Here is a 16,268-nt window from a genome sequence, read left to right on the forward strand (position 1 = left end):
GAACAGATCATGTGGTATGCCCCACAGAGAAACTTACGGCCTTCAAATAAAAACATCTTGAAGGTCGCAGGCCACAGAGAAGTTAGGCTGGCCTCAACTAGAGCCAGGGCTTTTTCGGCTGTGGCTCCGATCTGGTGGAACACTCTGTCACAAGAGTCTCCTTCTTTGGAGGTCTTTAAGCAGAGGCTTGACAACCATATGTCAGGAGTGCTCTGATGGTATTTCCTGCTTGGCAGGGGGTTGGACTCGATGGCCCTTGTGGTCTCTTCCAACTCTATGATTCTATGATTCTAAGAGACTAGGGCCCTGCGGGACTTGACATCTTTCCTCAGGGCCTGCAAGACAGAGCTGTTCCACCAGGCCTTTGGCCAGGGCACAGCCTGACTCCCTCCTTCGGCAATCTTCGCAGAGCTCTGGCCCAATGGTTGCCAGTGGCTTGATTTGAATTAATTTTATAATGAATGGTTTTAGAGTGTTGTTTGTGCTGTACTTTTGTACTGTTTTATTGTTGTTAGCCGCCGTGAGCCCGGCTGCGGCTGGGGAGGGTGGGATATAAATAAAACTACTTATTATTATTATTATTATTATTATTATTATTATTATTATTATTATTTTCAGAAAGGTCCACGGGCTTCTAATCTATTTTGCATATATACATTAGAGTCAAAAGCATGTTTTGTCAGATGTACTCACAGGAAGTTTGCTACAAAGTGTGGAGTGAACTGAAGTCCTTTCCTCTAGCTTTGACCAGCTCCTTTGCCTGTGCCCATAACCCATCTTTTGTGGTGCTGCATCACTTAGTATTGACCAATTCACACTGCACATGGCAACAGTATTTTTTGAAAAAATGTCATGCCTTTATTAAAAAATAACAATCCAGTAAGACATATGAAATAGAATGAATTTTAAAAAGAGAAAAAGGAAAGTACAAAATATAGGGTTCACAACTATTACCTCGTAACTTTAAGTACATCCTTAAGAGACTACAAAGTATTTGACTTACCGGTATATACTCTAGGGCACACTGTGCTGAACACTGCACTCTCAGCAAATGTTGAGTGGATACACTATTCCCATGGAGTGGATTCAGTATTTAAGGTGGCAGGGGAGTGAAGAGTAGTCCAGCAATGTAGGAAGAACACCAAAGTGGTTCCCTTCTCATTATACATACCACTACAATTAGTGTCCCATAATTCAGAGTATTTAGTGTCCCATATTTAGTGTATTTTTAAGGAGGATAATCAGAAAAAGGCTTCCTTCTCTTCCTTTTAGGAGACAGTGGCCTGCTGCTGTGTCTCACTTACAGGCAACCAGGCAGAGGGCCTTCTCAGTAGTGGCGCCTGCCCTATGGATTGCCCTCCAATCCGATGTCAAAGAAATAAGCAACTATCCTACTTTTAAAAGACATCTGAAAGCAGCTTTGTTTAGGGAAGTTTTTAATGTTTAATGCTGTATTATGTTTGTAATATTCGATTGGGAGCCGCCCAGAGTGGCTAGGAAACCCAACCAGATGGGCGGGGTATTTATATTATAATATTATATTTATTATATTATATTATATTATATTATATTATATTATATTATATTATATTATATTATATTATATTATATTAATTATATTATATTATATTATATTATATTATTATATTCTATATTATTTCCTTGTGATTTACCAGGGAAGCCAATCTGAATCAGAGCACAGGTCAATCTAGAACAGCATTCTATCTCTAGCGACTACCAATGAGATGCCTCCGGGAAGCTCACAAGGGAAGCTCACAAGGTAGCAGCTCTCCCTTGCTGTTAGCATTTTGTAATCATCACTATTTTAACCTGAAGTAAGGGTGAAATATTATTAACCATCAGTTATGAAGCACCTACATTTTAAAAACAGCTAAAAGGTGGGGGGAGTCTGTCCCTGCCTGCAGGTATGCAAATTAAAAGACATGACACAAAAAGGATGGGGAATGAAGTCTCAGACAAGCAAACTGAGGGCTCAATTTCTTAGTCACATAGCTGTTGTTTTGATGACCAGTATAAATGCAAACAGTTCAGGGAAGGAAGGAGCCAAATGGCACCTGGTCTTTCAGCCAAGCAACAGCTGCATCTTTCCATGTCTCAACTATGAAACTAGAAGCAAGATGCTAAGAGGGCACAAAAGCTACAGGCCGAGAAGACTGATCTACAAGTAGACAAGATGTGGTGCTCCAGATACTTTTGAACTCCAACTCCCATTAGCCCCAGTCAGCATTGCCAACAGTAAGAAATAAAGGCGGGAGTTGTAGTCCAGCAACATATGAAGAACACCACAGTGGTTACTCTGCAGATTAATAGTGTTTCCCAAATTTTCAGTAAAATTAGAGACACATTATACACTTATTTTTAAAGTGCGTAAGAATGATACAATGAGGTATTTAGGTTTACAGTATTGCGCATGAGCAGCTACAACATACTGCGTCACACAGAGGTGGTATCTACTGTCAGATGAATTCTCTGTACTCTAGTTGCTGGCAATCGCAAATGAGGAGAGGACTATTGCATTCAGATCCTGCTTGCAAGCTTCACATAAGCATCTAGCTGGCTAGTGTGGGAATTGGATGCTGGATCTGAGTGGGCTTTTGGCCTGCTCCAGCCACAGCACGGCAGCAACTAGATTTTACTGCACCATACAAATAAAAAGAACTTATTTCAAAAACAGGAGAATTCTTTTGTCAGGAATCTGTTCCAGCCCCAGAGAAGCCCAGCCCCTGTGTATTTTAAGCATCACTGAGCTGCATGCAATTTGAAGGAGGCAAACCCAGAGAGCACCGACTTAAGCAGACACACAACTGAGAACTTTCTTCCAGTGGCTAAAAATTCTAGTGTTTCTCTATAACAGCAATGACTGAATTATACCAATTACATACAGTTCAGAGATGTGGCAGACACCCTCATTATCACTACAGCATACTAGCACAGAGCTTTCCAAACTGTGTGTCATGACACATTAGTATGTCGGCTGCATCCTGTAAGTGTGTCATGCAAATGCTCCCCGTGCTCCTCCCAAGGCTGGAAAAGGGTTATTTTAACCCCCGGGTTACTAGTAAAACTCTGTCATGATGCATGTCTAAAAAGTGTCTCACCAACATGAAAAGTTTGGAAAGCTCTGTATTAGCAGTTCTGTTACAGTATACTCATTTGTCCTGGCATACACTTTGGAAATTACTGAGCTAGTAAATGCATGTCTACAGGAGTAATAGAGATGAAGGGAGGCCTTGGCCCCTTCCCTATACAGTTAAACAAACTGAGAAAAATGACTGGGGAGTTCTTTGCCTTATAGGCAGAGCCTTATTAAAATCACAATTTGCATTCAAATTTGAGGGGATGAGCTTTCCAGTTCAATTTACAGTCTACCTGCCAACATACAAAGAAATAAAATCTCAGAGGATCATATTATAAAAAGAGTCAAAAGAGCAACAACAGTTATCTCAACAACAACAGGCTCAATTTTACTTTTCTTCTTAAACACCACAGGTTGCAATCAAAGCAGTGCTCCTGCAAAGTGAATGCTCTACCCTCTCCTCCCTTGCACAGTTGTCTGCCCATCCAAAAGCATATCCCAAGGGTGAAAAAGTTTCAGGAATGGCCTGGAATGTTGGGTGGGTGAATTGTGCAAGAGCTTTCTCCAGTGATTCCTTACACCCACTCCTGACAACTCTCTCTTCCCACCCCACTGTCAGGCCTTTCCCCGGGAGTGGCTTTTGGAGGAGGATAACGCTTGAGAGAACACTGCTCCGGATGCAGTCCAATCCGGGACTGTCCATATAATAGCTTGAGTTGTAAAAGTGGCATAAAAGTGAGAGAAATTGTCATCAGTCACTGAATTTAAGAGAAAATGAAACCAATGATAGGAACAGTTGGACTAAAAAACTTTAAAATTCTTCTGGTGCCTCAGTATTAATATTAACAGGACACATAGTATTTTAATATAACATGCGCTGATTTTCAGTTTTGCTATCATTATTTTCCATCTGCACAGTGAATTCAGGGGAAACATTTATGTTCAGAATGGATCAAGTTTCAAATGAGGACTGTAAACCAGCAGATGTACTTAAAGCAAAGCATCCAACTCCAACTGAGATGGCGTTCCACAGCAAACAGCTGGTGTCTGAACTTTGGCTTTTCTTGGAGCAATAAACATTCTACAACAGCATAGCTTTGGGCTTACAAAACTAATCCAAATGAAAATATTCTCAGCTGATGCATCTTCTATTTGGAGTCCCAGCTAAAAGTAACATACCAAAGCACAGACAGTTTCAGCAATGATGCCTTTCAACAATAAATGCTGTTTGTACATTTAGGTTCTGTTTATCTTTGTTGGCTGTGTATAAAACTGAAAGATTTCCCCTCTTTTAAGAGGTATAAAACATAAGAAGCACTTTTCATATCAAGACATGAATCTGAATTATTTTTCAATGAAATGTAATTTTTCTGCCATATGCACTTTCTGTCATATGTCATTTTCATATGCAAATATGCTTCTATTACAAACTGTAGTCTCAGTGAATATACATCACACTGTTTTCTATAATGATCTGTTAAGGTTGGAATGCTCTCAAGATTTTCAAAACCTACAACCAACTAAACTGCAAACTAAAAGCTTGAATTTCCTCTGTGTGTATCTTGAGTTGCAAGTTTTAACTGCACAAAAAAAGTGGAATGCGTATGCCTAAACTGAAACGGAAGTCAGCTCCTTTGTCTTCCATTAAATGCTAAACTAAATGAGAAGCATATGACTTTGCTTAAGTCTTTATTGCATGAAACTGCAGTTGGTCCAGTTAAAGCTTTGAACGATAAGAGAAACTATATTAACATATTAAGTTGAATATTTTCCAACATATTAGTCGAGCAGGACTGATTTATCATTTTGAATTCAAGACTGCATGCTGACCCAGCCTTATTTACCCCACAGAAGGTGCTTTTAAAGTTTGACAGTATTTGTAGTAGTATCATTTCATACTGCTGAAAATAATCTCACTCTTGTCTAGCCATTTGGAATTAATGAAGAGAAAACCATATTGAAACAGTCACACAAGAGATCTCAATCAGCGAAAACGGTAGGTGTTATCTTCCAAGAAGTTATCTTACCAGTTTTAACAAGTTATTGTAAAAGTTTATACTAGATTACATATGTTAAAAGTTATAGTATTTTTTCTATTGTATGCATGCTAGTTTTTATATTTAAATACATTGTTATTACTTTGTTGCATATTTCAAAGTTTAGTTTGCTCTACAAAATAGTCCTTAAGACAATGAAAAAAACACTTTTCAGTCCCAGGCTGGGCTCAGCCCTGTTCCTTTTAACTATTTCATCACCATACATACAAAATCTAAAACAATGTTTTGTATGTATTTCTATCAGCACTTAACTCACAAAACAAATCTGCAATGTATCAATTTGTACTTCTGCTTTTCTACACTGTACATTATCAACTTTTTAACATTGGAAATATTTATAGAAAGAATGCTAAGAGTTAATAATTTTTCCACGTTCCTTAAGCATTAGAAATCACTGCCAACTAGACCTCTACGCTTTAAATATTGTTTTGAGAGATTGCTTTTTTTATTTCCAGTCACAAAGAAATCATTCTGCTTAGTCCTTCCAACTCAATACAAGCCTCAGCCTCTCAAAATGAAGACTTTGCAGAAATTTGGTCTCTTCTTTTATTTTTTGTTGCCCTTGGTGAAGTTGGCACCACCTAAACAACACTCAGCCACATTTTATGACCCTGGTTTGGCCACTCTTGAAGAGACGATATTTAAGCAAAGTTATGAAGACATAATATTTAAGGAGGATTATGAAGACAAGCCACAGGATGCAGTAAAAAATCAGGTATTTGACAAGTTCTGTGTTCATCTATGCATGCAAGTGGAAAAAATAAGGATAATGTAAAGTTAGCCAAAATAAAACCATAATATAGTTACACACAATTGTTTTATTTTGTTCCTTTATCATAGTGGAACTGTTTGGGCACATAGGAATGGGCAATGTGACATACCTATGTGGGCCACAAACAATGGGTGTGAGCCCATGTTTGCCTTAATGCATGACTTTCTTCCCCTTTTATTTCTAAAGTACAGTTTACCAATTATCTGTTACATTATCATAAAGAGTGACCATTCTGCACTGATATACAAAAAATCAAGTGTGGTCCATTGATCTATCATGAACTCATTTTCTGGTCTAGACAAGTCTTAGGCTTATCCCAACCCCCCAATCCTTTTTGTGTAAAATAGGTTTAACAGTGGCCTATTTTATGAGAGCAACATTAATATATATTATAAGGAACTTTGTGCATTATATAAATGATAAACAGCTATACAGTACAATCCTCAATTATTCAAACCAAAACATAGCATTGTACCTTAACAAGCCTTATAAATTGCCACTACATTTAATGCATTCACAATGTCCTGCCCTATTTAATAGTATTAAATACCTGCCCTGTGACCATTCAGTGATGGGCGGGCTACAAGTACAAATAATAAATAAATCAGTATTTAAAATTATATTGTCTAGAATGTAGTACACGTATGCACAAAACCTATGGTGGATCAAAGCCTCATAACATGATGTTCAGGGCCAATGCCAAAAAGAAATTTAAGGTTTTAGCATTAATGTTGTTGTTGCGGTTGGGCATGTGACAAAGCTGGATCCAAAAACACTCCCATACTGCCTACTTGTTCTTTCAAGGGAAGTGCAACTCATCCAGGGCAGCAGTATTCATAGAATCATAGAATTGGAAGGGACCCTGATCATCATCTAGCCCAACCCCCTGCAATGCAGGAATATGCAGTTGTCCCATACGGGGATCAAACCTGAAACCTTGGCGTTATTAGCACCATGCTCTAACCAACTGTCACAGATGGTGACAATTTAATTATTACATTATCTGCATATGTATTAAGTTCTTAACTGTTTATTCCTTAAAGATGTCTATTTACTATTTTTAAAATTGTTTACCTAAAAAGGAGAAAGTGTAACATTTTAAGTATAGTAAACTCTGCTTTGCACCAGTAGATGGCGCTTCAGTAAGATGAACTTCAGTTTATAGTACTTATCTTGCAAATTTGTTTTATGCAAAACTAGTCCATGTAATGTAAGATGCGTTTAATGATGTTTGAGATTGCTATAATCCACCCTGGGTCCTTCAGTGAAGGGTGAGTAATGCATTTAATAGTGAAAAGAAGAAGTGAGAAGGGGGTTAAAGAAGGGCAGCCAAAGCGATTAGAGTACTAAATGGGGAGAAGCTAATGTTTCACTTAAAAGAGAACCAAATAACAGGGGTTGCAACAGAAGGGTATTAAAACAAAGACAAATTGCTTTTCTATTCATAATATTAAAACAGGATATGAACAACAAAATTAACTCAATGAACATTTAAGTGTGTAAAAGACTTAAGCTCTTCTCATATATTCCATACATTTACCTGAATTTTTGCAAGTAGCACAATAGTTTGTCACCTCATATTTTAATACCTTTTATGATTTCCATGTCTTTTAATTCATGAACAGAAACAACATCAAAGCAGCAATATCCAAACTTGGTGGCACATTTGCATACCTTGATGGGGACTGGGGTATGATTTATAATTATTTATAAAACAGTAGAACAAAACCCTGCTCACAAGTTTACAGTTAATTAAATTAAGTCACCTTCTTGGATCCCTCCACCATTCCATGTCCCTTCAAAACATGACTACATAAGGAAAACCCTGCTGAAGATCTAGTTTGTCCAACATTCTATTCTCCAAGGGCCAACAAGATGCCCATTGGAAGCTTACAAGCAACTGGTTTTCAGAGGCATGCTGCTCTCAATGCTGGGTTAACATAGACATCTTAACTAGTACCCCTTGGAGCCAGGAAGCCCCCCATATTGCAATTGTTCCGCTGCAGCCCCATCGCCAATCTATGGGCAGTGACATCCTCCTGAGGAAATGCACAAGAACTGAAGGCACAAGAAAATCCCAGAAACATCACTGTTGTACAGAAATAGCTGTAACTATCCATAGTCATGCTGCTCTGAGATTTTTAAATAAGGCAACTCCCAATTTACGTGGAGGTTACGTTCCAAGACACTGCATGTTTAAGTGAAATCACATGTATTAGAAACACCACTGAAAAAGCCGGCAAACACCCTGTTCTGTCCCTGTTCCTTTTTGTGATTGGGTCACTTCCAGGTTCAGTGTGATGCACATGTACACAGTCACACACATATCAGTCACATCTAAAATGGCCACTGCCTGTATTAAGCAGTTTATAAATGTTTCATATACTTAAACAATAAATGAAAGGTCAGAGGACCCAGTTGATGTGATGAGGGGTGATCCTGCTTAATGGCTGAGCAATATGGAGTTGCAAAAAGGATGGTCAGCTCAGTCCCAGTAGTTGTCTCAACTATAATGCTGATGATATGGAGAAAACACAATCAGTTGTTTGTCCAGCTTCAGAGTGTTATTGTGGTATCTGAGAGGCTTTTATTCCCTCATTTCATTTTCCCAACAGGATTCTGAAATTCCGAAATTCTGATGGAACTACCAAGAGGGCCCCCTCTGCTAATATTTTCCCAGGGCAGGATTCTGAAATTCCAAAATTCTGATGGAACTACCAAGAGGGCCCCCTCTGCTAATATTAACACTGTGGAGGGTCTGTAGGGAATGAGGGGGGCCTTTCAGATATTTGAGGTCTAAATTGTTTAGGGCTTTAAATACTAGCGGAAGCACCTTAAATTGGGCCCAGAAAAGAATTAGCAGCCAATGCAGCTGTTTTAGAACATGGGTTATATATGAGTAGTAAAGGCAGCCCCAGCCAGTAATCTGGCTGTTGCGTTCTGAAGCAGTACAAGTTTCTAAGTCATCTTAAAGGGCAGCTCCAGAGTGCACTGTAATAATCCAACCTGGAAGTTATCAGAGCACTGAGTACTGTGGCCAAGTCACCTCTGTCCAAACGGGGCCATAGCTGGCAAACAAGCCAGAGCTGGAAATAGGCATTCCTAGCCACGGAGGCCACTTAGGCCTCAAGTAACAGTGCTGGAGCCAGGAGTACCCCCAAGCTATCAACCTGCTCCTTCCAGTGGAGTGCAATCCTGTCCAGAACAAGCTGTGTTCACCTCTTGGACTCAAGAAATTGGAACATACAACACCTTTGCTGGCCCACATCCAGCCTGCCACTGCCTCCACACACCATCCCACTTCTTATTAGTCTGAGTGTTCACTGCAATTCAGAATTGGTAACCATGGTTTGATCCCAGTTACAGGGAGCACTGGGACACGGGAGGCGCTGTGGGTTAAACCACAGAGCCTAGGACTTACTGATCAGAAGGTCGGTGGTTCAAATCCCTGCGATGGGGTGAGCTCCCATTGCTCGGTCCCTGCTCCTGTCAACCTAGCAGTTTGAAAGCACGTCAAAGTGCAAGTAGATAAATAGGTACCGCTCTGGTGGGAAGGTAAACGGTGTTTCCGTGCGCTGCTCTGGTTCACCAGAAGCGGCTTAGTCATGCTGGCCACATGACCCGGAAGCTGTACGCCGGCTCCCTCGGCCAATAAAGCGAGGTGAGCGCCGCAACCCCAGAGTCGGCCACGACTGGACCTAATGGTCAGGGGTCCCTTTACCTTTGCAGGGAGCATTAAACCCACAACCTCCCAGTTCAGTCATCACAGCAAACTACCAGCTAGGTTATATTGTATTAAGCTAGGTGTGCCAGGGAAAGAAGCTCACACGCGGTGCATGCCTGATCCAATAAATCATGGTTGTTGGGCCAGGAACATGACATCTGATCTGCCCACTAGCAAATGGAAATAACAAAGTATTGCTTAATTTAACTGTCTGTATTCAACATGAGGTGTCACATGAAGTTACCCTATCCCAGAAGTACTGCTGAATGTTAGATTTTGGTGTGTGTGTGTTTTAAACTAGATTGTTTCCAGTGCTCCAGGAAATGTTCCAGACAATGTGGTTTATTAACTTTTAAAGGTTTTGCCACCACTATTGAATAATAATATATTTATCCCTGCATGTGTTTTTATAACTTCCTACATATAAGGAAAGCAATGATATGTTCCTTTTCCACGAAAATGAACTGCAAATGCAGAGAGATGAAGAGATACTTAATGAGGGATCAACAAATTTAACAGGTAAGATTTTACCACATTACAGTATAATATCAACCTTAAAACAAACAAACAAAATAGTTACCAAAAATGTGAGAAAGTATGCACACTGACATAAGCATCAGAATTCAACTTGCCACTTGCTTGGAGCAAGTAATGATTGCCCTGATTGAACCACAAAGTGCAAGATGCACTGGTCTCCCCTTCTCCCCTATTTCTAATGCTTCTAGTCAGAGAAGCATGTTTTCGCAGCTGTGTGCATGCACACTCACATACTCTAGGCTTTAAAAATTGTACTTTTTTAATAAGCCTAGACAGCAAGCACATGCTCACAGATATCGCAGAGTTGCATTTTCCCAGACAAAAATGAAGCCAGAGAAAGCAGAAAGCTCAGCAACAGATCTCACTTCTCCACTACAGTGTTAGTGCTGGCAATATGTGATCAATCAGTGTTGGGTCTAGCTGCTTCAGAATCTTGACTAAGGTTTCTCAGTGTCAGAAGAACAGGGGATGGAGAACAAAAATACAGTGGTACCTCGAGTTAAAAATGCCTCAGGTTACATACGCATCAGGTTACAAACTCCACTAACCTGGAAGAGTTACCTCGAGTTGAGAACTTTGCCCCAGGATGAGAATGGAAATCATGTGCCAGCGGCACAGTGGCAGCAAGAGGCCCCATTAGTGAAAGCACGCCTCTAGTTAAGAACAGTTTCAAGTTAAGAATGGACCTCCGTAATGAATGAAGTTCGTAACTAGAAGTACCTCTGTAGGCAATAGTGAAGTGAGTAAATTCCTCTCCATGAAAACAAATGAGGAGGATTGAACCCATCTGTCATATCAAATTTCATTCCAATATCCTAAGGTTTGAGAAATATTACAATTAAAGCAAAGAAAAAGAAAATAGAGACTATTTCTCATGATCTGACTATTAAACCTGGAATTCTAGTTAACCTACATTTGTTATCCTTTCATCTATCTGTATTTTTCAACCCATACAACAATAAGACATGGAGCTGAAAACATTTTAGAAAGAATACGTACATTATCTCAAATTTACAAGATATGGTAAGTTTCTATGCTTTAGAAATCTAAATTCTAAAATTTACTAGGTCAAGTCTGTTTGAATAAAGTGGTATGTAAAAAATTCTGTTGACTGACACTAAATTCAAAGCTGTCAGAAGGCCTCATGTGATGTGAGTAAAAAAATGTTTCCATATCCTAATGTCTGCAAAATACACATAAGACTATTTGAATATAGCATTTACGCCCCATAAAGTGTGCCACTAGGACTGACAGACAATCAACCGTCCAACATTCCACTTACATAGAAACAAAATTATCTTATTTCAGATTTGGCTACTTGTCTGCTGTGTGTTTGTTTAAGTGGTTCAGTTTACTGTGAAGAAACAGATATGGAAAGTGTTCCAGCTCTGCCAAAAGAAACTGGCTATCTTTATGCACGTTTCAACAAAATCAAGAGGCTGAAAGTATCTGATTTTGCTGAAATTCGTAAGTATATACTTGATTTAAAACTACATACCGTACTTCTTGACTATACTAAAAGTTTTGGTAAAACATTAAAAATACATTTCATTACCTTTAAATTCATGTCCATATACTACTACTACTGAAGGTGAATTACATCTCATTCATAAAATTTTAATTGCAACCATCTATATTAGTAAACAAATAAACACTGACCAAGATCACTCTATTCTTTTTAAGTTCAATTCATTTATTATTCTTATTTTTAAAACTTATTTTTTCAGATAAATAACCACAGGTATTGTATGAATCACCATCCTGGAAGAAGCAATCCTTTCCCACACAAGGGACTATCTCTTTATATGATTCCTGTGGCCACAAAGTCAGACCTAGATAACAACTAAGAAAGAACATTTTAATCTTCAGCAGTACCATTTTCTTCATATGCATATACATGTATGGTTAATTAAGTATTTAATTGATTAATTAATTTAATATTTCTTCATCAATGACAACCCTAGAAATAAGATAAAACAGCATTGTACTATCCTTGAACAATGCCCACTGAATGAGAAAGGATTAATCCTAGAACTCCTTTCTGTAAGTTGAACACAGTGCTACTCTAGGAGGAAGACCAAAAAAGAATACATGCTCATAGATTAGCAGGACAACATTGTGTAAGCTGGCAGGAAGCAGACACTGGGTACCCTTGAGCAGCCTGATCAAATGGCAAAATCTCAGCAAAAAGGGATAAAAAAATAAAGTAGCTTTAGTGCTGTGGTTTAAACCTTCCTACTGAGCCAAGCACCCAGCTCCTGAGAGGGCTGCAGAGCAATCATTTGATAAGTGGTGAAAGAGAGATAACAGCTGAGGAGGTGAGCCTGTTTGTGCACTTTTATTACTGAGTGTAGTGGGGGGGGGGTTCTCTTCCCTGACAGCCCACGTGCACAGAAGAGGAATGAGCACTCCCTTGCAATAGTCTGCTCACTCAGTTGCATGAAATTCCTGGTCATCTGTGGTTACCAGGCTAGTGTGAGAATTAATTAGACATTTACAATTGGTGCTGCCACTGTAAAGGAAGAACATTGGAGGACATTGAAGGCAAGCTTAGTTTATTTGAAGCTCTCCCAAGGAGAAAAATTATCAGCGCAATACCCAGGACTCTATAACCAGGCTGCACAGCACAGCCTATTATGCAGCAACACTTTACTAGGGGCTTAGCAGGTGATTGCTTACGAAAAGCATCAGAGCCTATCTTTTCTTTCTTTCTTCTTTTTTAGCCACACTGAAAAGAATAGATTTGACTGGAAATATGATACAAGATATTGAAGATGGGACCTTTGCAAAACTAGTATTATTAGAAGAACTTTCACTTGCTGATAATAGACTTGCCAAGCTTCCAACTTTGCCTCCAAAGCTAACTTCACTCAAAGCAAACAACAACTTTATTAAAAGCAGAGGAATTAAAGCAAATGCTTTCAAGGTAATAAAATTTATTATTACAATTGATTCCTATGTCGCGCTAAGCCAAACCATGGCTTAGTGCAACATGTACGCTCTATGAGAGGACATCCTGGCCACTTGGCTCCTCCTCAGTTGTTTTGCTGCTGTGCTATAGTGAGCCATGGCCTGGTGTGTGCACGTCATCCGAACCCAATCTTGTGGTTTAGCTCTTCAGACTATCTAAGAACTATACCCCAGATTTGTCCTGTAGTTTATAGTTTATGCTTTGGGAAGCTTTTCTACTTCTTCAATACAATATTGCATGGAATCCCAATCCAAAGGACCATACAACTAGTTTTGCATCCCCAAGAAGGCTGTCAGCTTGTTTCTTAACATAGCAGCCCACCATGCTACATAGCATTTCACCATTTTTTGCTCAAAATATCCAAAAACAAGTTGTTCAGAATTAATGTTATGAAAAGGAGAACAGGTAAAGTAGCATAAATAAGGTGGGATTTAATTCATTAATTTTGGCATGCTGAATGGCTTATATATGCCCAGTGGAATCTTTGATTCTTTTCCATGCTCCTCTCTCCCCATCTACAGCATCTATCATATTGGTGTTGGTCCAAAAGAACTGAAGGAGATAACTTTTTAAAAATGTGTTATTCTTTTTAGATTAAGTAATATTTTTATTTATACTACAGGCTTCAAACATCTTTCAACGCAACTGAATAGCCCAATCCCTATCAATAGATCCAATTAGTAACCAATTATCTTGTTTAAACTGCTTGTAAAACAGTTTCTTTTCCCCTCCTTTTCTGTTTCTCTTTTACAGAAGTTGACCAACTTGTCATTTCTTGACCTAGGACACAATTTACTCGAGTCTGTCCCACTTAACTTGCCAGAGAGCCTGCGTACTCTGAATCTTCAGGTCTGAAAACATTTTGTTGCTGTTGCACAAAGAAATATTTTGTGTGTGTGTGTGTGTGTGTGTGTGTACACATACTACCAATGGCCCAAGAGAACTCAGCTTTACATTTTTTGTTTCATTTTTGTATTTTAAAATACTTCATCAGAAAGGTGGTTTATAAATTAAGTTAATAAATAAAATAAAACAGAAGCTGTGCACTGAAAGCCTAAGCAAGGGAAACAGCAACCTGCCCAATAAAGAATACTGTTCTCTGGTAACTTACAGATTCTTCTGAAGGGATATGTTACTGTAGCGTAGGGAGTCCCATTTGTAATCTATAGGAATCTGCAAGTTTTATTTTTCTTCATGTAAAGAAGAAATTTTCAGGGCAGAATACTATGCAATAGACAAACAATGTTGTATAGGAAGAGCCATGAAGGAACCAAACATTAGTGTAAGGAGTTTTGAAAAACCATGTCCTATATACAATGTACATATGTATAACAGAAATCATTATAGTGCTATCGAGAGATGTATTGAATAGGATTTCAATGAAAGAAAACATCAAACTAGTATATCTTTTAACTAGCATTGGATCTTCAGATTTTTCAAGTTCACTGTTTTGATTTGCAGTTCAACAACATAACCAGCATCACAGATGAAACATTCTGCAAAGGGAACAATCAGACCCGTTACGTTCGGCAACGCATGGATATCATAAGAATGGATGGCAACCCAGTCATCTTGGGAAAGTATCCCAATGCTTTTATGTGCCTGAGAACCTTGCCTATAGGCACATACTTTTAATTATTAACAAAACTGAAAATGGTAAAAAGTAGGTAAAGATTACCATTTTATCACGGTTTCAATTTGTCTTTCCATGTTAATATCTTCACATATGTATATTCAACACTTTTAGCCGTTATAACTTCTACCTTAACTTGGTGAAATTGCACGTTCTGATTTAATAAGCCTGAGCCTTTTTTATTTCTAGAACTTAGACTCAAACATAAAACCAGTAACGTATTCTTTTTACAAGGGAACCAATCTACAGGCAATGCCCCATCTATGTGCATTCAATATGTGCATGACGATGTAAATGCACATCACGCTGAACCTGAAAGTAGCCCAAAAACATCACAAAAAGGGGCAGAATGGGGAGGCGGTGGGGAACAGGGTGTTTGCAGGCTTTTGTTTTCAACTGTGTTTCAAATATGCACTATTTCACTGACACGTGCAGTACAGTGGTGCCTCGCAAGATGAAATTAATTCGTTCTGCGAGTTTTTTCGTCTAGCGAATTTTTTGTCTTGCAAAGCACGGTGTCGGAAAAGTTTTGGAAAAGCTTCAAAAATCACCAAAATCCTCAAAAAAGGCTACCACACCGTGTTCTATGAGTTGCTCCTTGAAGTCAAGTCGCAACTGTATTAACGGTGTTAAGAAAAAGGAAACAAACTTGCAAAAAACGCAAGACGTTTTCGTCTTTCGAAGCAAGCCCATAGGGAAATTCGTCTTGCGAAGCAGCTCAAAAACCGCAAAACCCTTTCGTCTAGCGAGTTTTTTGTCTTGCGAGGCATTCGTCTTGCAGGGCACCGCTGTACCTCGGAACGTAACCCCCACATAAATGGGGGGTTGCCTGTATTTCAAAAGAATAAAGAAATTTTTAAAAAATGCTTTAACACTGTGTGGAGAATAATCAGCTGATATAGAGAGATGGGGTAGCATTCATATGTGACCAGTCTAATGTGTCATAATGCACAACATGTGAGAAATGAGACAGACTTTGCTGAAGCAGAATAAACTTTTGTTATTTTCTAGCAAACATAAAGTAGCTGGATTTAAGACACCAGTTTTTTGTCTAATGGCAAAGTAGGACACAATATATTGGGGATAAAATGGAGGCAACAAACAGCTTTTCATCTTTAATCAGTAACAGACCTACAAATAGATCTGAGGAAGTTTCCCATTGTTTAAAGTTGGCAACTTCTTAGTTTGCTTTTCCACTCACAGAAACGGAAGTGTGAAGAGAAAGCAAAGGGTCTGTGTAAAGGTGCATGAACCTCATACAAATCCTAGGTTATTAAGCCAGGATATCATCATGTGAATGAGACCAGTCAGATTGAGTTGGTTAGATTTCTGAAGCAGAAATAGTCAGCACCTGAAACTCATGCTTGGCAATATTAATATTGCTTAAAAGATACCATGGTATCTTAAAAGATACCAACATAGTCTCTGCATTGAACACTGTTACCAAGAAACAATTACTCATTTTCTGAAAAACCCT

At 38.8% G+C, this 16,268-nt stretch overlaps 2 protein-coding genes across 5 annotated transcripts in view; one reads left to right on the forward strand and one right to left on the reverse strand.

Annotated features, from left to right (window-relative positions):
* The window catches only part of CENPP (centromere protein P), a 154,376-nt gene that overhangs the window by 121,937 nt on the left and 16,171 nt on the right, over positions 1 to 16,268 (reverse strand). The window lies entirely within an intron of this gene.
* Positions 4,774 to 14,878, forward strand: OGN (osteoglycin). Of its 2 annotated transcripts, none has more exons than XM_082211993.1 (7): positions 4,774 to 5,093; positions 5,634 to 5,869; positions 10,079 to 10,169; positions 11,496 to 11,654; positions 12,911 to 13,113; positions 13,912 to 14,007; positions 14,620 to 14,878. In XM_082211993.1, the coding sequence occupies exons 2-7, from the start codon at positions 5,669 to 5,671 to the stop codon at positions 14,791 to 14,793; spliced, it is 924 nt and encodes a 307-aa protein (XP_082068119.1). In that variant the 5' UTR covers positions 4,774 to 5,093; positions 5,634 to 5,668; the 3' UTR covers positions 14,794 to 14,878. The 2 variants fall into 2 exon arrangements, with proteins under 2 accessions (XP_082068119.1, XP_082068118.1); XM_082211992.1 differs by having other exon boundaries at positions 4,775 to 5,093; positions 5,610 to 5,869.

This window comes from Podarcis vaucheri, assembly GCF_965113315.1.
Source record: "Podarcis vaucheri genome assembly, chromosome: 2".
Lineage (NCBI taxonomy): Eukaryota > Metazoa > Chordata > Lepidosauria > Squamata > Lacertidae > Podarcis > Podarcis vaucheri.

Coding starts and splice junctions, on each gene's coding strand:
- OGN (XM_082211993.1), top strand. CDS start 5,669: ATGAAGACTTTGCAGAAATTTGGTCTCTTCTTTTATTTTTTGTTGCCC. Junction 5,870..10,078: donor AGGATGCAGTAAAAAATCAG/GTATTTGACAAG, acceptor CCTACATATAAG/GAAAGCAATGATATGTTCCT. Junction 11,655..12,910: donor ATCTGATTTTGCTGAAATTC/GTAAGTATATAC, acceptor CTTCTTTTTTAG/CCACACTGAAAAGAATAGAT.